This window comes from Cataglyphis hispanica, chromosome 1 (genome assembly GCF_021464435.1).
Source record: "Cataglyphis hispanica isolate Lineage 1 chromosome 1, ULB_Chis1_1.0, whole genome shotgun sequence".
Classification (NCBI taxonomy): Eukaryota; Metazoa; Arthropoda; class Insecta; order Hymenoptera; family Formicidae; genus Cataglyphis; species Cataglyphis hispanica.
This window is the reverse complement of record NC_065954.1, coordinates 3,268,899-3,293,457: the sequence shown is the minus strand read 5'-3', so window position 1 is coordinate 3,293,457 and position 24,559 is coordinate 3,268,899. Positions and strand designations below refer to the sequence as shown.

Here is a 24,559-nt window from a genome sequence, read left to right as displayed (position 1 = left end):
TTAATTCAAATTCACGCCTACCTCATTCCAAGGCACGAAGACGATATGACTCTGCGGTTTGAAGGGCGATCTGCCAAATTGTAGAGTTACGGCACCGCCGCCGTTCACCAGGAGATCGAACCAGCCGTCGTCTCTTGTGAGTGTGAAACCTTCCAGCGGGGTGCTGGTACTGACCCGCACTCCCATCAGTCCCGTGCCGAGATGAGTAACGACGCGACCGCGTATGACGGCCGATCGGCTGTTAGATAACAATCGTGTTAATCACAGAAAAGTTTATTAACGAATCGGATAAGATCACTTCTTTGTGTGCTTTGTCGTACACTACCAACGAAGCAACCGCTATTCTCTAGACTAATCTCAATCTACTACGTTTTACTGTTTACGCTCTTTTGAAATTTTCTTTAAAGTAAATATATACACCGACGAAAAGAGATACTGTCACTTGATAATATCTAATGAAAAGTTTGAGACATTCTTATAAATCTTCATTAAATATGTCTAATGCTAAAGACATGTCTATACAGTTCATGTTTCTAAAGTCTTATAAATAAAAAATAGAGACAAAATCAATATATTATAAATATAATACAATTTTAATAACATTTTTAATATGTTGTGGATTATATGATATAAAAATTAAATTCACTAAAATAACATGATAACAAAATAAAAATATGGAAGACCTAGTATAATATTGCATTTTTGGTTTGGATGCAAGTGCTTTAAAAATATATTCTGGAATTATCGACAAACCATTGTCCATAATGGAAAGAATCGTTATATAATTATACGCAAAGTGCCGTCTTCCCGGGCGTTTAAAAAGACAGAAGCAATCTAAGTAAATTTGCATCTCGGGGGATAATGCCCGCCCATTTACATGTGACAGCATTCTTTCGCCGGTTAATAAGTATCTCAATACCGAGCATCGATCGCCAATCGCGTATGCAAATACGTGATGAATATTCAGCGCGACGTACTTTCGTAAATTCTGCTTCTCAGTGCTAAAGAGGGACCACTCTTTTGTTTGTCGCTACACGAGTAACGGCCAACGTAATCGTTGCATTATTTTCATCGCGATGTTTCAGATGATCTCTCTGTCACTATAGATGTTGTGTCGCTCTTCTTGAACGAGCAACGGAATACGATAATCGAACCTTCATAATCGTGCCTCTTTGGCACTGGAGCGTTTTATGGTCGAGGACAAATCACTACTTATATACAGTCAATATATATATATATATATATATATATATATATATATATATATATATATATATATATATATGTACACGAATAACACAAAGTTGGAAGCTCAACGTAAGAGGCACGAAACACAACGTAGGAATCAAAAGGTAACTGAACCATGCAACACGAGAATGTGTTCAACAATAATGGAGGACAAAGTGCGAGCTCGAACGATCGTGGAATGTGTTCCAACTGTCCACATAGGCTCTTAGATCATGTATATCGTATGAACCACGCATCATTTTATAGTTCATTACTCTCAAGTGTTGATAAAAAACATTTACATGTCATCGGTATTAGTAGTGAGAGTAAGAAATGTTTCTTTCTCACGCTCATAAATATCGATTTTGCCTTCATCATCATCTTGGGAACAACTGAAAATATAAATGCGAGGTGCAAAAATACATGATCGGAAGAGAGAGAGAGAGAGAGAGAGAGAAAGAGAGACCTGTCGAGATTCAATCAAATCGAATGAGGTCAAACTTCTCAAGCGCAGTCGGACGCACACACACACGGCTCGTCGTGATCAGGATGCAGGATGTATTTACACATACGTGAGAGAGATACCAAATGCACGAAAATATTATCAAACAGCAGCAGGTTCTTATTACTGCTACGACGGATCTTATTATGGATCCTCGTTCATTTAGTCGAGCTTTATCGACGTCTGATTTTTCTTACCTTGTGTTGAAGTGATTCCAGAACATACTGACCGGGCAGCACGGATAAAACAGAGCCGAGTTAAAATGATGCGATTAAAGGCGAAAATAGAAGGAGGACGCAGGATCGAGGACAAGTACGGAGGTCGAAAGAAAAAAAGAGAGAGAGAAAGAGAGAAAAAAAGTAGCGAAGGATTTCCAAAGGTGGGAATAAAAATATAGAGGAGTCTGAGGAAAACTTTCCGCTTTTACGAAGAATTTCGATACGTCGCGTCTCGGATTACTAGAATTTGCCGGTCCCTTCCGATGGATATGACGCGTCGGGGAGAAAAAAAAACTGTCCGGTTATTGTATGTAACCCCCTTCCCTCCCTTTTTTAGTCAGCATGATGAGCGAAAAGCTCGAGGCTTAAACATGGACTCACACATTCACGCAAGCTCCACTCGGACGGACATGAGAAAGAGAAAAAGAGAAAGATTCGAAAGAACGGGGCTTGGATTGATGTATCGATAGAGATAGATCGTAAGGGATTGCGATAAAGACTTTGGGGTAGAAAAGGAATGAAGAAGAGAGAGAAAAAAAGAGATATGCATGGATATAAATGTGATGGGTAGGAGAGGAAGAAAGGAAGGGGCGGGGGGGAGAGGGTTAGTGCAGGGCACACGCTCGCGCACACGTACGTACAAAACATATGTAGAAAACTGTTGGGATGTGATTTCACACGGGTCACAACAACGCAGATATAATATATTGAAATCTATATATATATGCATCCTCGTGTCTGTATTCTGTCTTTACGGTAATACACGTGTACTGCGAGAGAAAGAAAGATAGAGATATACAGGGGTATGCGTGTATCTTGTAATAAATGTGCGCAAAGGCAGCTATAAAGATTACTGGGATCCCTGCGAGGAGAGCTGGGACCTTCCTATGTGTGCGCGTTTCTTCCCGCTTTAGTTAAAAATAGAGATCGATCGGCTTTGTTCGACTAATCTTTCAACCGATTCGGTTCCCGGCTCGAGTCAAAGGGACTCTATACTCGTATTATTAATAACCTTTAGCGTCCCATCGAGCATGCAACTTTCTCGACCTTCGCGATTCACGCTCTACACAGGCTTTCGCAGGTTCTCCATGCATTTCCTTTGTCACATAGGTATCCTTTGCCTATTAATTTAGAATATAGATGTGATCTCAATGAAATACGAATGTGTTGAGGCATCGCAGTAAAGTTTCTAATTTATGAAATATTAAACATCTCAGATGTTGAATATTAAGTCAACCAAATTTTTATGTAAATCTCAATAAAAAATTATAGAAAACTAGCGGTTAATAAAATCTTTTGGCAGGAAAAAAAATTTATTCTATATTGTTTAAAAAATCCGTATGTAAAGGGAACATATGATGAACACAAGTAATATCGCGCATAGCACCAACGGCTAGTGTGTTTCTATTTAATGCTGCCACTTTTTCCTGATCGCGCATGTGTGTTGAGTTTTCTACTTTATTTCTTTACTCAGAGACACGCAGACTGTAGACGCAACATCGACATCGGGACGGACAATTTTCGCTAACGATTTCAACGCGGAGACGACGAGGATCATGACGACGACATTGGTCGCAAGGACGAGAGGGGAAAATCTCGCGACGATCGACGACGAACTTACCTCTCGTTGAAGGTCTCCTGACGAGCGTAGTTCTGCAGACTGCCCTCGTCGATTAGGAACTTCATTCTCTCGAAGAAGGAAGCGGTAATGGCGGGTGGCTGTTTCCGTAGCAATATATCGATTGGCTTGGGCGCTGAGACGCACAGCTGGCTGCTGCGGCATATGTGATTGGAACAACATTCCGGATCGGCGCAATCAATGAGACCATCTGAAAGTCCCATTATTCTCCATTAAGATCGCAAAAAAGGAACACACTTACATTGATAAATATTTTGTTTAGTAATTAATTTCGAACAAATATTCCGTATAAATAGTATACAATTGTCTAAAATTCTAATTTACACTTTATTTTTATTCTCTAATATTTCAACATCTTAATTTTAAAATAAAGTGTGTAGATTATATATAATATTTAAAAAATATTATACATATAATATTATACATATACGAGTACCTTTATCGTTGTCTCGTCCATCGTTGCAATTCTGTTCTAAAAGTACGCTGCAATCCTTGCCATCCCAGCCGTCATAGCACTGACATTCCCATTGCGCGTCGTTTGACACCCTGCACTGTCCATGACCGGAACAAGAATTTGGACAGCCCTCCATCGTGCAGTGTTTTCCATTCCATCCGGTGACGCATAGACATGTGCCATTCTTACATTGTCCATGCTCGTTGCAACGAGGATCGCATTGCTTCAGATTGCAGAGTTCGCCGGACCAGCCTGGTAAGCAATCGCAGGCGTTGTCTACGCAATGTCCGTGAGGACCGCAATCGAGATCGCACAATTCTGAAACAAAGCGGAACGGGAAGTTGTGAAAGCAGCTGATTCATCTGAAAGTACGCGAATGTATTAGTCTCGAAGCGACACTCAGAAGCCGGGAGCAAAGCAACAATCGTCCGACAAATGAATGAAGCTATGAGAAGAAAGGATAGTTAATCAACAGAATGTGAAAATTTTACTTCGTAAGTTTTGTTGCCACTTTTGACACCTGAAAACACAAGAATCATCAGTATTCGAAACGATTATATGAGCAATCGATACCTTTAAATCAATTTTATATCGCGTTACACGATCCAGTTAACAATATTTCTGATTTCTAAATTAACATTGTAAATATTGATACGGACATATTTGTCGGTATTCTGAGATACGTATTTTTTATAATTATTTTAAAAATATACAAATCTATTCTCTAGAAAGAGAATAAATGTAAAATATAATCATCGAAAATATTTGAAAAAAAATATATGAAAAAGATGAAATTTTGATTTGTAAAATAAAATCAATAATAATAATTATTTTCTGTAATGCCCGTTTAAAATAAAAATTTTTGTTTTTTACTGATATGAGCAAGTATTATTTTTTGCACGCTCGATATATTTCTGATCATAAAATATAATTACGTTCGTTAATTTGTCATCTCACCTTTCGAGCAATCATCACCGGACCACATGGGCTCGCAGAGACAGGTCTGCGTCTCGAGATCGAAGTTTCCGTGACCGCTACAGTCTGGTAGGCATTGCAATGCCTCCTTGTCCATTTGACTGCAGTCGGCTCCTTTCCAACCCTTTTTACAAATGCACGTGCCCTCGGCGCAGAAACCGTGGCCTGAGCAAGTCGGATGCGGACAGTCAACTTCCTCGCAATACTTCCCCTTGTAGCCGCGTACACAGTTACATTTGCCATTGGTGCAGTGACCGTGGCCGTTGCAATCGGGTACTTCGCACTCGTCGTGTCGCAGAGAGCACTCCTTGCCCTTCCAGCCAGGATTGCATTGGCATTCGCCGTTTATGTATTCGCCTAAATCGACACGATGCGATTATTTGACGTGGAATTATTTACGCGCGTGTGCGAGATTCGCAAAGTTGTTTTTGAATGGAAACTTTTAACAATTGAAATTCGACGACGATGTAGCAAACGCAGGTGAGAAATCTTGTCTATACGCAGGATATTCGCAATTCAATTTCATTCCGAAGTGATGAAATTGCATTGAATTATTGTTGTATTCTATTTCTAATTCTACTTAATTTTACTTTATTTCATAAATGTAGACACATATGCTATTAGAAAATATCCTACTAGAGAAAAAACTAGTGCGTTAAGCATCAAAAAATTAGCATGTATCGCGACTGTTTGCAAAAATGCAATATCGAAACAAGTGAAACGTATAATCGGCTTTGATTTCTATTTAAAAGAAATCAATATACAAAACCGTAACCAGGCGCTCAGTTTTTTTTTTTAAATCGGTTAAAAAACTTTCCAATCATTATTTCTTTCTGTTTCAATAGGATTTTAATCAAACTCGTAACCAATAACCGATTTTTGAAGTTTATTAAAATTCCAATACGGATTTTTCAATTTAATATTATATCAACGACTAAATCCTATTATCGTTTCTCAATATTTATAATTGCATATATAATATGATACATAAATAAATATAAAAAAATATAGAAAAAAAAATATTTTTACAAGGAGCCGGTTATTGATTAACTTTTGATCGAGATATTTTTCGGGGATAAAACAAACTCACCTCTTTGGCTGCAGAGAACAGGACAAACACTCTCGCTGCAATCTTCGCCACCGAAACCAGGATTGCACTGACAATGCCCTAAGAGACACTCGCCCTTGCCGCTGCAACCATTCGGGCAGTTATGTGTCATATCCTCGGCGATCACAGCAATAAACGAGACTTCATGGGGATCTCCGTCATCGTTGTAAAGCGACAAGAACCAGTGTCCCGGCTCCATGTACTGAGTTACCTCCTTCTTAATCGAGGGCTGTAAAAAGCGCGTGAATTTATTATCTGACCAGGCCACGCGCCTACACGTTTGATCGTTGTTCAACTAGGGGGCGAGTAAAAAAATGAAAAAAAAATAGTCTATCAGAGACTATCGTCTTTGTATAAAAGAGTGAAATAAAAATAGGGCAGCAGCACATACAATAACACTAACATGGGACGCCCTGGTGGTCCGAGCCTTGAAGCCGCTGAGAACCTCCAGAAGATCGTACTGCGTGTGCGTGGGCAGTGCGTTTCTTCTCGCGTACACGCCGATGCTGGCACCACGCGGAATGCTGTAGTCGAAACGCACGTAGGCGGCCTCCGATTGATAAAACTGCATGTTCCAGTAGCCGTACGGCGGTATCTCCTTGCTGAGCTTCTGTCCTAAACCGACCTGAGCGAAGGTCGTCCCGTCAGGCGGGAAAGACCGCGCCGGGAAAGTTCGCGCACCTGCAGATCCATACGTCGTGATCAGAAAAACGCACAATCGAACTCGATTTTTTGCCGGGTAATGTAAGTCCGGATTGCCGTTAATGATTTTAGTACAATTAATTTAATTACTTATCCATGGTCAATGAGTGATTTTTGTTGATCAAATTCCGACAGAGTGTATCAAACAGCTAATTTCTTAAAAAAAAAAATTGACATTAATTTATATTAACGAGGCATCAAGATTACGTTACCCGACGAAAGTTAAAATGTTTTCAGATTTAATGGATGGATGCTTATGCGTGTTAGCATTTTATGAGCATTACATCTTTTTCTCTCATTATTATGACGTATTATTTAATTCATATTTTTAGTTAATTCTCACAATACATTCAGTTATTTCTCACAATACATTGGATCAACAACGATTAATTTTCTTCTTAAAATAATACTAATTACCGATTATTCTTGTGAAACATTACCGGTATAATAATCGCTAACGGCTATTTAATTGTGACATTTCGTGCACTGAAATGGACTTAAAATTATGTGTCTACAGCAATCAACGCTATCTAAATAATAACGCTACCCACTACCCCAAGCACATTACAATTACTACAACACTAAAATACAACTAACCACTACAAATCAACGTAAACTCGCATTTGACAAATCCACGAGTAAACAACAAGCAAAGAGATGACGAAAGAGAGAAAGTAGACGTGTATGAAAAGAAATGATTTGAAAAAATAAGATAGAAAGAAAAAAAAGATAAAGAGAAAGAGAGAGAGAGATAATTGTAAACGTGGCCTCACCTTCAAGGATCAGTATAGTAGGCTCGGGGGGGAGCGCAGTGCTCCCCGAACAAGTCAAGTCGGTGCTTACTTCTGGCTCGTAAGACGAAGTAGAAGTCCCATCGATTGATTCGCTATTGTTGGCGACCATCGATGAGGGATAATAATTTTCGGTGGTGGGAATCGTCGCATTGGTCTCCGCTGAATCTTTCGCCGCTGATTCCGCATCTTGCTTCCTCTCATCTATCGATTCTAGAAATTCATCGTCTGACAGAGTGGCATTAACGCTCTCGAGCTCTTGCTCCAGATTGTCATCAATCGCTGAAAAATCCCATTCGTCAGAGGACGAACCCATGCACGGACAGGAGCACTCGCATTCGCCACCGGCCCAGATGGGCGCCGGGGGCGAGGCAGGTGGTTGCGGCGGTGGTGGTAATCGCGTATCGACTGTGTTTATCGATTCGGCGTCCTTAGCAGGGATTTTTTTCATGCTCGCTGCAGGCGGCACCTGCGCTTGATCGATGTTAATCCCGGACGAATAGCCGTCCTCTGTCGGCACCGACACCGAGAGGACATATAGCGGCCTCGAAGAAGCGGCAGATGGATTGTCGGCGGCGATCGTTACGTTTATGAGCACTCGATGCGGTGATGATGACGATGAAGACGATGATGGGACGGAATGAGTGTCGCGATACACGGGCACCTCTACGATCTGTATTCGTTGGGTCATCGGTGAGTTTGACAGATGGTCTGTATTAGAGGGGAACCTGGGTGACGCGTTGTCCGATGAATCATGCACCGTTTCATGCAAAATATTCGCTGGAGGTAAATTGTAATTAGTTCTAATCAACGAGGGATTTTCAACGGGTTCGTTATCTTCGACAGCCACTTCATGGAACTTCTCTTCAAACTTCCGAAGCAGCTCGTCGTCGCTTTCTTCTCTCATGATGATTCGTAGATCATCTTTATCTCCATGCTTCTTTCGAGAATAGACACTCATTTTTGCGTTCTTATCAAGATTTTCAGATGATTTAGTTTTTGCAATCGATTGTTTCTTATGATGAAGATCGACAATCTCTACCTCGTCTTGTCCATAGCTGTAGATCGGTACGGGATAGTCTCTCTGAAGTTCCTCGGACTGTTCAGCAGCATTAACGACATTGAATGAGGCTTCGGACTCGGACGACGAACTTTCCCGAGAAAGCTCCCGTGTTTCTTTCACAATGTCCGGCGTCTGGGATTTTATCGATTTCGTGGCCATACTTATTGTCTTTGAAATATTTTCCGTAAAGGCGGCTGATTTATTGTTTTTATCTGAGCTAATTTTTTCTTTAGATTTATCGGAGTAATTATCTTTAATCTTGATTATACCTTTCTCAGATTCTTCAGTTTTCTCGTCGGTATTTAACAATACATTAAATGCCATTTCATCACCTATGTTTATACTAGATGAAATCGTGCTAGCGTCTACTTCGTTTCGATTCATTTCTACAGAAACTAACTGTTCGCTCGAATTACTTACGTTCGATCCGTGATCCTCCGTTAGTTCAATCGAGTGCACTTCTGTTACAGCTTCTACAGTGCTATCGGCAGCATCTACAGTATTACTGTTATAATCGACGGGGGAAACGTTTCTGTCATTTTCTGTAGTTCCGCCAACTACTCGGTCGTAATCGCTGCTATCCGCGCCAAGTTTCGCGTACTCCGCGTCGGATGCAGACGTCGTAGCCTCGATATCGTCTCCGTTTTCGCCAATGTCCGAACTTTCGGACGTGCCAATGTTATCGATATTGCGGTTGAAATCTGCGAAATTATCGTGGACAAGTTTCGCGATTGGGGCTTTCATGGCAACGTCTTCTTCAGGCGTCGCCGATTTTTCGAGCACATCAACAGTGTCTTCGTCGATGACCGTAAAAATTTCGGTTAAAAGCTCCGAGGACGTCGTGCTGGGCACTTCGTCATCGGGCGATTCGCGATTGAATTCGGAAGTTGACGCGGAAGAATGACCAGAGCCGACAGAGACAGAGGACGAAGAGATGAGATGATCGACAGCGATAGTGATATGATCGTGCGAGTAATTAGTAGTATTGGCGGAGACATTCACGACAAGCGACTTCTCGGCGACCTCGACAGCTTCGATCGAACGGTCGACAACTTCCTTCGCCGGATCTGGATCGTCCGCATGCTCCGGATCATGCACAACCTTACCGGGGAACTTCTCATGCAACGGGACTGATCGCTGCCCGGACCCCGAGGCCTCGAGGACGGTCGGTATCAAGGACGGCTCCTCGGGGTCACGAGGGGATGGCGGTGCGACAGTTTGGTGCAAGGCATGCTCGTTAAACGTGTCCCTACGCTTGCGACTGTTTACGACACCATCTAGCAACATGCTATTCGACGTGCTAATACTACCTCCTGACGATGATGGCTGTCGCGTCCTGCCGCCCGATTGCGATGAAGTTGAAGTGGACGACGTGGATGTCTTGTTCGCTTCGCTCGACGACGGCTTCGCCTCCGTGTTCTCGCCCACCAGGACCGTGCACGCCTTCGTGCCTTGGTACGACCAGTTCACTACATTGGACGCTTAATGAGAAATCAATTAGGATTGGATAAGGTGTTAGTTTATCGGAAATTATTTTGTTATTAGATTTCATTTCGCATTATTTCAAAATTTCTTCATAGACAATAAAAAAATCGAAAAATAAGTTAGATATACGTTTGAGACATTTTCATGATATCCGTATTGTTAATTAAATATGACATGTATTTTTTAAATAGAAGTCTTAAATATTATAATTTTATACGAATTTAGAATTATACCTGATAAAATATATATAAGAGAGATGGAACGAAGAAAGGTACTATTGCATGGAATGCAATATGCGAATAATTACCTGCAACGTAGGTTAATGCCGCGGTCAAGCAGAGCGAGAGCATAATTACTACTATGGCAATTAGTTTCCAGCTGCACCAATCGATTCCCTTGCGGAAATGACAGCGGATGCTTTGTCTCCTCATCGGGATCATCGACGGGGCGTGCCCGTAAGGTAAAGGTACCCTGAAAATCGATGAAGGTCGATTTGTAGCGACGATCGCGCATTTAAATTTTCGCTTTTCTCCCTCCTCTTTCTTCCCTTCGCCGGTAGCAGATTCGTCTAAAACGCGTCGTCATTAACGATCATCCGCCCGCTCATTAGCGGTCAGAGATTAATCTTTATCCCGCTGTTTTATCCGAAAAGTTAGATAGCGGTCCGAGTCGAATCGCTACACGATGTTACATAATTTCTCGATGCGCCGCCGTTGTAATTAGAGAAACACCGTCGAGGAATTCGGTACTTCAGTCCAATTTTCAAGCACATTCGGTCGAAACTCTCGGAGTTTCGCTATAATATAGAGAGTTGCAGCTCTCTCTTCCCTCTCTTCCCTCTCTCTCTCTCTCTCTCTCTCTCTTTCCTTCGTGGCGTTCGAGAAACTCGCGCAATGTATTCTCGCTCGTTACATACCCCCAAAGAAAAGCAGCAGCCCTCGAGTGTATTTGTAGTGAACAGTTGCCGCCGCCGCTTTCCAAGTAACTCACAAATGTCTAACCAAAATATTTAAACGCAACCGTCGGATTCTGAAGCGCGAACGGAAAGCGCGTTTGCTTTCGTTGCACCGCGTGATAATGAAAAAAACGAGAATCAGCCGGCGTCTACCGTCCTCTCCAGGCGTCCTCGCTTCCGCTGTTGATTCTACGCGGATTGGACCGCGCGCAGTTTTTTTTTCTTTTTTTTTTTTTTTTCCCCTATCGCGCAAACAAAATAAAAGCGGACGATTTAGAGTTCTCCGAGTGAAACTTCCAGGTCTCTGAATTCTCTATTTTACAGCCCGATGTCGAAATGTTTAACCAAGTGTTTGACTTATTCGTTACAAAGTTTCAATATTGAAATATCCGACGTTTTTTGAACGTTAACTCTTTGGTTTTGCGACATTTACATTTTCACCATATCTCGTTGTTTTGATTTTTAATAAAGATAAGTGAAAACGTATTGTATGTGTGTGATTTTTTACGAATCAAAAAAATTTTCAATCTTGAATGATTTTATTTTATATTCATAAATATCCACAAGTTTTAACATGGAATGACGAATTTTTCATAATATTCTTTTCTACTGACAATTAATAATAAATAGAAAAATATATTGAGCGTAATTAAATGTCAGATCGACTACTAATCAGCATTACTCCATTATCAAATTATCTCTTCTATCTCGTATTAAATCAATATCGTTTCATTCAATTTCTGGAAAATAATTCGTCCAACATTCGAGCGCGCGTTAATGTCATTTGGTAAATTTGCATAGCGCGAAAGTCCGGAGAGACTCGAATCCGTTCGCTCGGATATCACAACTCCGTTGTACGTCCCCGTCCGAAAGAAGTTCGTTTTACGGGTTCGGTAAATACGCAGCGACCGTTTTGCGAGTCTCTCAACGAGAGCGTTCCTCGAGGATCTGTGGCGAATGCCATCGTAAGGACCCAAAGGACCGACGATTTTTCACGGTGAGCAGTCACGCGCGAACCAGGGACGTCTTTTCCTTGAGGGATGACAATCCACGCTCGAACATTAACTCATTGTGCGTGTCGGCTGAATAGATGATTCATGAGGATCTGTCGAGTGGCGCGAAGAAAGAAGCCGGGTTCAGAAGAACGCAGAAGTCGATCGCCACCGTTCCTCCTCGGTCCGTCTGACGAGGTTTTCGAAACACGCGTTTTCTCGGCTCGCACCTCGATTCAATTCATTCACGAACGACACAATTCGCCATTCGAGAGAGAGAGAGAGAGAGAGAGAGAGAGAGAAAGAGAAAGAAAATATTACGCGGTAAACGCGCGGCACGTACGACTCTTACCTGTCCATGTTGTTCTGCAGCTCCACCTTTATTGGACTGTTCCCCGTAGACTGATTCTTGTTGTTGTATTCATTCTTCGGTATCTCTGCAAGAAGGTAGAAGAAACGAAAGATGAGACGATGAAGATAGTTTGTTACATTCGCGTCTGACAGATCGGCGAAATTTCTCGTGGGAAACGGCGCCTTCTCCTTCCCCCCTTCATGCTGTCAAGTTTTTCCGCTGCCAAAAATGTAAATGCAATTCAATGCCATATAGCTTTTACATTTTACGTAATGCATACGAAATCGCATTATAAGCATTGTAATACGCGAAAGTTAATATATGCGAGATAGCTTATATTAGACGAGTTTTCGCGAGAGATACGATTATTTCTCAATCTTTGAAAGCTCCACGTTCAGGATTAGTTGCTCCATCAAGCTAACTGATTGCCGGAGGTAAACGATATCGTTAGAGCTCCTAATAGACAGCACGCAATAGACAGTACGCAATTTTGACGTGGACACTCTATCAGTCGAATGTAGTTAAAAATGTTCGCCGTCGCAATTCGACAAGATAATGACATCCCTCGCTTACATTTATCCTCCGCACGCAGTATTTCCGATTATCGGGGAACGTATAATTAGACGCGGTGGTCGATGAGCGCGAGGCGTGGTCGACCGTTAAATAAATTACGATACGTGTCGATTCTTCATTTTCAGCGCGAGACTTTTACCGGTGAACGACCAGACATTCTTTGTGATGCCAGACGCGAACGAGCGTCTTTCCGTCCGTTCTACGTCGCATATGCGTGAAGAAGGAAGAAGCGAGACTGTGGTCGCGGCTCTCCTGTTGAATCGATAAGTATATGATTCATCGCGGTTTCGGCTTGAATTTCAAGCAAGCAGAATGCGAGTCGCGTGAAGGGAGAACTGTCTGCGTTTAGAAAACCACCAAAAAGGATCTTAAAGGTAGGGAAAGAAAATAAGAAGTCTTTATTATTATTTTTTTTTTAAAACAAAGCTAATTTAGTCGAATAATGTATTTTATAGCAAAATTCTTTTCTCTTTTTATTCAAATTCGTCTCTTTTTATTTTCATCTTCTTTAAAATGTTTCTTGATTTTGGCAGTTATGAGACGCAATGTCATATACAAGATACATTAGGCAGATTGTCGCGACGACAGTACTGATGATTAGTGGTGGATGATGGTGGTTTGAGAGATCACATTCGCAACAATATGCACGAGTTATAGTATTAACGCGTTGATCCTCAACCGGAGGAACCTTTAATACAAGTTTCCAACGTGGAATGGCGGAATCGCACAAATTGTATTATGTCTCTCTCTCGCGTGATATAGTACTAAAATATGTGAGATATCTCTATTGAAGAGAGACGATAAAATATAAAGTCTTTTCGAGCGGGTATATAAAACGCTCGTTTAAATTTATTTTCGGCCGCAAAAATTGATGAAATACGTATATTTATAATCAGCTGAAAATATCGCGTGAAAAAAAAAAAAGAAATCTGAATTGAATATTCAGATACCGAATATGCATATAATGATCGATAAAATAGAAATAAACACGACTGAAATGTATTTACACGTTTGTAATGAAGCCCCGAATTAATTTTAGATGTTTAATCCCCGGCCATTCGTGCGGCGAGATATCGTGCGCGATGCGCAATTTAAAATGCTGCGCTCCGCAGCAACGTTTTGAATATTAATGAGCCACTTTGCACGTTTACGCGCGCAGGCGACATTCGAGTTCGAGCTTTGTTGTTCTTGACACTTAGCCCCTTTCGAGACTGCTTCACGAAACCCATTTTCGAGAAGCTCGATAAAGAAGAGCGGGAAGCAAAAAGAGAGAGAGGGAGAGAGAGAGAGATAAAGAGAGAGAGAGAGAAAAAGAGAGAGAGAGAGAGCTTGTTCTTCAGCGCGTCTTTCGTTTCTTGTTATACTGCGGAAAGAACTCGCTCTTTTCCCGTACCTTTACACATACCAAGGCGATATCGGTAAAACGCGGGCGTGGGAAGAAAAGGGCCCAGGCCGTAGCCGCTGACCCCCCCGAAGCCGCCGCTAATTGCAGGTGTTGGCGCTCTGGCCCCGCCGAAATCCGGTGATTATGTCATTTAGGCAGATATCCGTGATTACGGTAATTTCGGGGGTTACTCCGTTCTCTATCCTGAGGGTGCCTTTCGCTTTTATTTTTTTCCTCCGGAACGCTTAGGCGCACGAGACGTCGACCCCCATCGCCCGGAATCGAATTAGAGGGGAATATCTGCTAATCGGCGGTTCGCCGGCGAGAAATCACTCTAATTGGCGACCTGCCACGTGATTTACCGTAGATGATGCGCTCGCGAGAGGCGTCCCCGCGCGAAGGATAGCCCGGCAAAGGGTTGAATGTGAATATGCATAGGATTGAGATTTCGGTTGGCCGCGTTAAATCATCTGAGCGACTAAATTTTCCGTAGCACTATCATTTTCAGCTATATATGTATACTTTAACTGAAAAAGCTGCGAAATAAATTTCCTCGAGTGACGTGAACATATGCGACACATCGAAAATGTTATAGAGAATAAAATATAAATATTTTGAGAAAGCTTTGATAATTAATTTCTATTGTCTATAATATAGAAAAAATATTAATGTAATAAAGAAACCAAAAAAATAAAATAAAACTTTAATATAGATAATAATAGTTAAATATTATAAAAATAAGTAATAATAAATAAAATTTAAAAGTAGTAGTATTTTTAAGTATAAATAGAAAAATAAATATAGAATACACATTATACATTTTTCCCTCTTCAATACTGTAAATACTTAAATATAAATGAATAAATGGTTATCAATGTCACACAAAAATATACAAAATTGCAAAGGTTTAACAAAATTCGAACGTTACTTTATGTGAATACATACATATATAGCTCGTCACAAAAGATGTGCAGAATAAAAGTACATATCAATGTACTTTAAGTAACACAGTCCCTTTATTTTCGTAAAAAGAAACCCTTTTTCAATTTATACATTATATAATTTACAACCGTAACAAGCATGGGTCCACGTTTAGAGACATATATCCAGAAAACGAAAATGAGTAAGCAAGGTGATCCCCTAGAAAAGAGAAATCTCGATTATAAATGGAGCTAAGCATTATGCAGACAGTCATAAGCGTCAGGCAATGCCGTAACCAGGCAGTCAATATGTCGAAGGATCGTAAATCACCGGTCGAGCTATCTCATGGCTTTCAAGAGGACCTTTAAGACGGTTTAGCGTTTGCTTTAGAAAAGTGATGCAAGGGGTATACACACACACACACACACACACATAGACGCATCGGCGAAAAGTCAACCCTCGGCGCCTGACCGTGGAATTTGAAAAATCTTTACGACGAGCTAAACAAGAGGAAGGAGACTGGGTGCGCGGGCGACTCTTGTGTGCCGGACACTCTTTCCAAGCGGATCCAGGGACACTTTATACATGGAAACGGTTAGGTTTCGCCGTTGTTTTCTCTCCGTAGTCGATACCATGCGCACCACTCGTTGGAGTGCTTCGGAAAATGTCGCCGCAAGACGCCCTTTTCTTTCCTCGAGTGCGCTCGGTGGTACGACGAAGGACAAGGTGAAACCGTCAAGCGACCGTCCTTCGTCGCACAGTACGGGGTACAGTGAATTCTAGTATCGTTGAACTCAATACGAAAATCGCCTATTTATCTTTATCTTGAATTAACTTGAAGTTTTGGACTTTCTAAAGAAAGTGCATTTTCTAAAGAATCGAGAGAGATTTATAAAATGCAAAATTGCAGCACGAATAATCGTATTCAACAATTTGCGATACATCAACTCCAATATTTGTGGTCTCTATTGCTTTTTTCATTTCACGTCTTTTAAACGTCGAATAAATCACGCATTTTTTTTTTAATTTCATTGAAAAGTTGCCTGGTATGCAATGTTATTCCAATACTTTAAATTAAATTTGTAATTAATTTGCCTATACGAGCGCAAGTTTGAAGACTATTCGTGGAAAGCTAAGTTGGCGAGCCAAACCAGACCGATCCAATCCGGCGACTAAATTTTGAGAATCGTTCGAGGCTTGTTAGAGTCAAGTTAACTACTCCAACAAGCCCCAGGGGCTTTTATTCCCAACTTTTATTTCACGTGAAGAGAACCGCGTTTTCTCACGCGAAACTCGCGAGCATCTCTCGCCGGGCGCTATCACGTGCCTTGCTTTCCCAAGATAAAGCGAAAGAATACTGTCGGGATACCTTCGGCAAACAGAGGCGCACGAAAAGTTCGTAAAAAAAGGAACATTTCAGGTATCTCAGCGTGGCTTCCGAGGGGCCTTTGAAAAACTCGAAGACGATAAGATACGTCGAGCTCCCGCGCGAGAGGATCTGGAAATTATCGACGCCGCCCCCTCCCCCCCTCTGGCTGACCCCCTCATTGGTTACCGCTGATTACGACGTATACCCTCGTCAAAAGATGTCACTCGCCGTCGTCCCACGCTTAAGCCTTCTTTCAACGAGCTAGCGCAAACATCGACGACATTATCGGAGGACACACCCTGCCAGGGCACTCGCGTTCGTCTCCTCGTCCGCCAAATATTGATGCGTGTTGATATTTCTCTGTTGGGATACTTTAGCAATCGCGCCGCATTATTAAGAGAGTCGGGAAGTTTTATGTTTATGTTTGCACAAATCGATCAGGGAGATACAAGAAAATCAGGACAGCTACAAAAATAGTCTCTTTCATTTCGTAACGGAACTACCTGATCAGGTAAGAGAGAGAAAGAAGTTTTCTCGAATCGATATCCCCTTAATTACGGTAATGGAGAACGGAGCGTCTGACCGAGAGATGAAAGGGGAAAATGTACGGGGTATTACCTGAAATATCGCCTACGAATTCTTTGACCAACACATTCTTTGCATTTGATAATTTTCATAATAAAGATGTAAAAATCTCGACATTTCTCGAACAATTAAAAATAATAAAAATTTGTAAAAAGTTTTAGGTTTTAATATTCTTAGAAATATTCTCTAAATGTTTATAATTTTACTGTGATAATTTATGAATGAAACTCTGAGAAAAAGGTGTAACTCGAGTTTCCGTTTCACAAAAATCAATTTCGGATTTGCCGAGGTATTCATGGACAGAGGGAAAAAAAGGGGAAAAGCGTCGTTTCCCACGTATATATTCCGCTCACTCTTCGTTTCCACTAAATCAGACTTAATGATCCCTACTTGCGCACTCACTTGGTATATTGTAGAAGTTACCGGATGGGGTGCGTACGAGGCAGGATGGCTCGAGATCAGGATCGCGTTCGTGATCACTCGCTGCGTGACTTCCTGGCAGTCTTCCGTTGAGCCGGCTCATTGCGGGATTACGGGGTGGCACATCAGGCGGGCCCCGCGGTGCCGAACTGTCCAACAAACACCCTGCAACAACAATGAAAAATAGTTTTTAATTTAAAAAGGTTGAGACAAGGTATCTTTCTCCTTTAACTGCTCGGCACGCTGACAATAGAGTTATATATTTCGACGTTTATAAAGTGTGAACATGTTTTAAAAGGGATTTTTTTCCAAAGCTTTCAATAGAAGAGAATTGTTTAGCCTTAAAATTGTTTCCTTAGAAAGGCAAGCTTTTATTGCATTGTGTAATTTGTCTTCAGTCACCAATGTAATAAAATCTAAAATCGAAATCGTCATAAAAAGGAAGAGTTCAGGTATTCGTTTTTATTAAAACAAAATTATTTTCGATAGTTAACTGGCGACTGAAAATACAAGATCTCTTGAAAACTGAATCACCTTAGAATAGAAAATCGGTACAGGCCGTTTGGTAAGAAAAGCGCCAGATCGACACGTTGGCGCGAGGATTCGTCCCAGAATCTAGGGCGGCTGGCGATCTCGAGGCTTATAATGTTCACAAGTAATCCAGGCAGGTGGCCTGGGTTTTCATCTGGCAAAGGGTTGAACTGATCTCACGATTAGGCACGCGGTTCACACGCGTCGACCGTTATCACGGCCGTCGGGGGTGGATAGATGCCAGATGGAAAACCGCTAGGCACATATAATCCTATCCGCGAGCAATCTGGGATTTTTTTTTTTTTAAACTAAATCCGACAAAAGTTCACTTTTGAGCACAAATACACGAGGCAACGACACGGATTGCAGATGTGTCACGCGGATTGGAAAGATCATTGAAAGATATTAAAAATGGAAAGCCGCGATTCGCGGAGGTTCGTAACGCATAAAAGGCTGTTATGCTATTTATTTCAGCATATCTTCGACGAAAGCGTTAGCAGATTATATATTGTTAGACGCGAAATGCAATATTCAGAAAGAGCTTTACGTATAAATGTATACTGGGGTAAGCACGAGCGGTTGCGAAGTTAAATTTCGGTCAGAGAAGGATAGTTCAAGCAACAGTTTGTATTCACATGTCTGCGTTAGAGAATAATTTGCTTATAATTTACTATTTAACTTGATATATCTCCTTAATATTACAGTAAAATATCATTTTTTTATTATTCTTGCTTATTAAAACATTTTCATAACAATTTAGATAAACTTTTTAGATATCAATTCATTTATATAAATGTGTATAATAATTAATGAATAATAATTAATGATTGGCATACTGTAAATGCAGACTATTCCAAACAATCACATTTAAGTAGCTCTGTTTAAATAAAATATTATTTAAAAATTTATTTTCCCTGAAGATAATAGATAAAAATATATAAGAAATATTTATTTCAAATACAATATTTAAATTAATAATTAAAATAATTAAAAAATATATATGTATAAAAGAGATATTTTGACATAATATTTGAAATGTTGGAACTTGCATTGTGTGATCAAAATTATATTCTGCATTATTTTAAAAAAGAAAATATCTAGCTTATTTAATGCCAATTCAAAAACGTTATTTAATAAAACGTGAACAAAGCTAGATTCATAAAAGAGAAATAAATAAAATAAATATAATGTGTGAAAAAATAGTATTCAGTATCAAGTATTTTATATTAATATATTATTGTCCATATGTAATAAAAGAAATAATTATTTTAATTGATTAATTAGAGTTTCACTAACAAAATAAAATAATGCATATCTAAAATATTTATTTTTCCTCCGTAAAATTAACTAAATTTTTAAAAATTGTATTTTAAATTAATATACAAATTTCCATTTCAAATATTATTTTGCCTATCTTTGATAATAATTGATTAACTATACCATTCAATTGCCAATATCATTCGAATATCCGAACTCCAATATTGTATCTACGAGTTCGAATAACTCAAAAAGGGTCCAAAGGGAGTCGACATGAAATTCGAGTCATTTTTTCTGCGTCGAGTGCCAGCCAATGAGGTGGACTCGTTCGTACTTTTTTCTGCTGATCGTAACGAATATTGTCTGATATCTCATAGGACGATAAAGGACGCAACAGGAGGCGATGTGAGCAGAAAAAGACAGAGAGAAAGGTAAAGTGTAGTCGGGCGAATGAAAGATGAAGAAAGAGAGAGCGAGATGCGGTAAGAAAAAAAGAAAGTTTTATCCCATACGACGACAAAGGACTTTCTCAATCTTGTCTAATCGTGTGCTCGTCTCCCTTTCGTCCTTCCTCCTACCCGTTTATCGTAGCTACCAACTTCGATTCGTGCTTTGCTTATGCGACCTTTCCACTCTTCTCTCCGTCACTCTTTCTTCCGTCCCTTGATTTGGTTCACCCAAGAGCACTCGACCCTTTTACGACCGAACTTTCCCAGTTTCGATATTTCGTTCTCACCGATATTTCGTTCCTTTTAAATTTTCTCTTCTCCTCTTCTCTCTTCTCTTAGAAAAGCATCATTTGATATTATTACTAATGTGCATCAGTTCATTGATATAAAGATGCGTAATAAACTACTGACATAACGTCTCAGGGGCACGGCTTTCAAAAGTTAAAAGATACTTTGAAAAAAATTTTCTTTTTTTTTTCATTTGTCTAGAATACAGGCGAACAAAATGGGCCATGAATATAAAAGCTATGATTATTGCATTTTATAATTTGCGAGCAAAATTAATATATATTGTTGCAATTAGTAATAATTACATTTCGTAATATCAAATGTGAAATTCTTTTATTATTCCTCCGATGCATTCGCCGATTAAATATATGAATCCTTATATTAATAATTCCCGACGGTGGCTATTTAAATTTTAATTAATACAACAATGCTGCACAAACTGCAAAATCGGCGCGTGATATTAAATATACGATATATATGGCTTTTTACATTAACATTTTCAGTCAAATCATGTAGTTGCGACATTTCCTTTATCTTGTCGCAGAATGCAAAATGTTTGAGAGAGCCGCGATAATTTCCGCCGATAGAGATTTCAATGAAGAAGACACTGAAATTGACAGTATGTCCACTCGACTATTTCTACCTGAACGCTGAAACTTGTTAACGCCCTGAATCCGCTCGTTACGTATGAAGCGTTGGCGCAATTCGAGAGAAAGAGAAAGAGAGAAAGAGAGAGAGAGAGAGAAAGAGAGAGAGAGAGAGCTTCAGTCTATTCATCCTTGCAGAGCCATCGAGGCAGAAGAGTCTGTGGCACGTCGTTATTCTTGCTAATAGATCGGCGGGAGTAGGTATTGTCCCGACAGTTACTTGAAGGATCTCACTCCGTCGTTGTCGTTCCTTCTCCCGTTTTAGCAGCTCAAGCGAGCGATTTCATCGTCGTTCGCTCTCAAGGAGAATAAATAAAAACAGACCGAAAGAGAGAGCGTAAGAGAGAGAGAGAGAGAGAGAGAGAGAGAGAGAGAGAGAGAAAGTGGGAGCACTGACAAAAGGCAGGATCTTGCGTGCCGCTATCCGGGATGAGCATCGCGCGACAAAGGACGCGCGCGCGGGTAGAGAAAGAAGCGAGGCATTCGTGAATCGAATTATGCTCGCCTGGTTTGCGCGGATTGGGTCCTCGTCGGTGAAGGGATCCCAAGATCGGTGGTAGGGCCACCAAAGGACCGTGTCCCGGTTGCTTGAATGAATTCTGACCTCGAAGGAGACCGGTGTCGCACACCGGGCCCGCGCGTAATGGATGCGCGCCCATTGAGAGCGCACGTCAAAACGCGTAACATAATATCGGGGCCCTTACGCGCAAGAGCCCATGCCTAATGGAATTTATTAGAGGAGGTACTTCTCCCTCCCCTCTCCCTTTTTTTTTCGGGATCCCAGGTACGGAAATCGGGAACGGAGCGTTCGCTCGTGGAATCAAGAGGCTCTCCACCAAGATCGTCAGATTGTCTTCTCGGATCATTGGATGTGTTCTTTCGACACGGAAAGACTAACTAGGACGACCGTATGAGGAAAGAAAGCTAAATCTCGATACCAACTGATCGCGCATCATGTCGTGACGCAATCCGATCCCAAGTCAAGTGCTCTTTCATAGTTTTAATCGAATCCCGAAATGGATAATCTTTAAATGGATTTATTTAAATTGATCACCAATAATATTAATCAATTTGATTTCTGTCAGCTTTTTATTAGTTTGATTATAAGTATAATTCGATAACACAACAGTGATTATTTTAATTAAACAAGTATACGATTATAATTTTATACAACAATAATAATCAATAATTTTCTAGTGTAAATATAAAATTAAAAAAAAAGAGCAAAACAGAGGTAAGGTATTAAATAAAATGAACCGCGGTGCACTGTGGATCGTTGCTTAAGTTTTGAATATCCGTTTCCGATAAAAGATATAAATTGTGTTCACGCCACTTTTTTTTTTTTCGCTGAAAAAATACGACTCGTGTGAAAACGTTCCGGGATAAAATGCCGTATAAAGCAACATCGTAGTAATATCCACAGAGATTTAGGAGGGGAAAAGTGAACAAACGATTCGGGAGCCTGGTCACGTATCAAAGAGCAGAGTGGACGAATTTTGGGGTGCAGGACGAAGAAAATGAACAAGGGTTAGTCTCGTGTCTGGATTAGCTTTCAGAGCGAAACGAATTAATACTATATCGCGCGCCGGATAAAGCTCCGCATATTTCCACGTGCCAGTGGTAGTCGTGTGAGAACCACAATCTTCGTATATAGAGATTGTAGTTTCATAAATCTAGTAATTAAAAAAACTTGCTTATCTACGGTTCGTGCTCCTATACATTTATTTCATTTTTCGTAATTATATTAAATATATAGAGTTTTTCATAATTATATTAAACATATGTGATTATATGCATATAGAGTTTTCTGCAAAAATATATATGTAAATTATTAAGCATAGAATACATCTGATTTTTTCGTATAACAAAAAATTTATGTGAGATGAGATTATTTTTTTATTTTAAACATATTTGTAGGCTACTAATTTCCTTTTAAGAGGAAGAGACATATAATCTTAAATATTGAAAAGAACGACTATTTTTGTCGCAAATATCGATACACAATTTTGCCGAAAATACGAATAACTTGCATGTATATATAAAATATTACTCGCAAATTTAATCAATCAAAGTGAGAGATTGTTTAAGCTTATAACGAGGAAGATTACTGAATCTTCGTGAAGTTAAAAATTACTATTACATCTTAGATCGTATTCACTTTCGAATGAAGTGATTCCTGATAAATTGCTTAAATTACAGGCGCAAGAAAACGAGAAAGAATGTTATAAAAAACAGATATGCACACACGCTATTTTGGATCTTTCATCAATTGCATCGCACACAATATTGAATATGCGCTGGAGATCCTCCAGTTTTCCCAGTGAATCCTAAAGCGGTTGAATTATCTTAAGTTCACGTATATACGCTGTCCACCCATCTCCCTCAGCTACCTTAGAACTTATGTATGGAAGCCATGCTAGAATTTGTGGAACAACCACTTTACTTAAGAGAATCACTACGTCGTTCTAATATCGGGTAGCGTTCACAATTTATCGCGATATCCGAAAGTTCTCGCGAAAATTTTCCGCCATACATTCGCGATGCATCCATCTCTCGAGTGCGTGTGCACCTGTATTAATTTACTATAATTTAATTAAGATATATAAAATTACGGGCACGATTAATCTCATTAAAAATGTTGTAAAAATAAAGTATCGCGTTTCCAACGTATAAAAGATTTTTCCTGGATACGTTATTTCCTGGATCCGTTTCTTGAAATCGCAATCTATCGCGCTTGTTCGTTTAGTTTCGCGATGCAATCTATTTTATCATCTTCGCATTATTAATTTGATATATACATATATCTCTTATATATTCTCTCTCTATTCTCACTATATCTTTCATATTTCTATTGAAATTGTATTTTATTAAAATAAATAAATTTATTTATCTCTTTCATATTTTATTTAAATTTTAATTAAAATTTCTATTTAAATAAATTATTCTCCTTTATAAAAACAGAATCTTATTTCCAAAATAGTATCGTCCTATATCCAATTATAAAGAGACTTGTACTTTATTAGTTCAGTGATCGCGACTGGCTTCTGACATTTGCCTACCGATAATCATCACTAATCTTCGCGTATTCATTCTTCAGAAGCGAATCAAGTCGAACCTCTTGTTTTATTGACGGGTTGGGTACGCGCGACATCGTCGCATTACGTCTCGTTAGGAGATTTTCGTCGTTGAGTGACCCGAAAGCGAAAGAAAAGCCCTCTCGAGACCCTTTTTCTCGCTTCCTTCTAGCATCAGAGAAAAATCTTGAAAAATGAAGAGGCGAACTGACTGCGCCGGGGAGAAAAGAGGGGAAAAGGCACAGGGTAGGGCGAAACAGTTTTAATTGGAAGTCGGAGGAGACGCGAGGGAGAGAGATGGAATGGACGGGCGGACGATGGTGGGTCGGAAAGGGTAGAGGGGGGGATGGATGGCAGGGCCGATAGCACGGCGGTTCTTTACCCTCGCTCGTTCTACACCCTATGTGTGAGAGCACCACGTCCCTTATCCTTTTGTTACATATATTTTCGCGCGTACGTAGATATATCGTGTCCGGGCAGGGCCGGCTGGAGATTTTGCGAGGACCTCGAATATATATCGAATTATGTGACGATCAAATGTAGGAATATTTTCAATGTACATATATGTTATTGATATTTATATTTCGCTGTATTCCCA

At 40.1% G+C, this 24,559-nt stretch overlaps 2 protein-coding genes across 8 annotated transcripts in view; both read right to left on the bottom strand.

The window, feature by feature from the left end:
* The window catches only part of LOC126853044 (FK506-binding protein 59-like), a 406,809-nt gene that overhangs the window by 77,892 nt on the left and 304,358 nt on the right, over positions 1-24,559 (bottom strand). The window lies entirely within an intron of this gene.
* The window catches only part of LOC126852625 (teneurin-m), a 214,842-nt gene that overhangs the window by 12,337 nt on the left and 177,946 nt on the right, over positions 1-24,559 (bottom strand). For 2 of the 7 annotated variants that reach the window (XM_050597637.1, XM_050597608.1), the window contains exons 2-12: positions 17,698-17,880; positions 12,464-12,548; positions 10,472-10,635; positions 9,990-10,160; positions 6,515-6,804; positions 6,106-6,352; positions 4,998-5,372; positions 4,023-4,358; positions 3,569-3,776; positions 1,927-1,953; positions 22-238 (exon numbers count right to left, since the gene is read on the bottom strand). In XM_050597637.1, the coding sequence (XP_050453594.1) occupies positions 22-238; positions 1,927-1,953; positions 3,569-3,776; positions 4,023-4,358; positions 4,998-5,372; positions 6,106-6,352; positions 6,515-6,804; positions 9,990-10,160; positions 10,472-10,635; positions 12,464-12,548; positions 17,698-17,818 (2,241 nt within the window). In that variant the 5' untranslated portion in view covers positions 17,819-17,880. Of the gene's footprint in view, positions 1-21; positions 239-1,926; positions 1,954-3,568; positions 3,777-4,022; positions 4,359-4,997; positions 5,373-6,105; positions 6,353-6,514; positions 6,805-7,598; positions 10,161-10,471; positions 10,636-12,463; positions 12,549-17,697; positions 17,881-24,559 lie in introns of those variants that run through there. The other 5 variants (XM_050597590.1, XM_050597619.1, XM_050597629.1 and 2 more) reach the window with 5 other exon arrangements.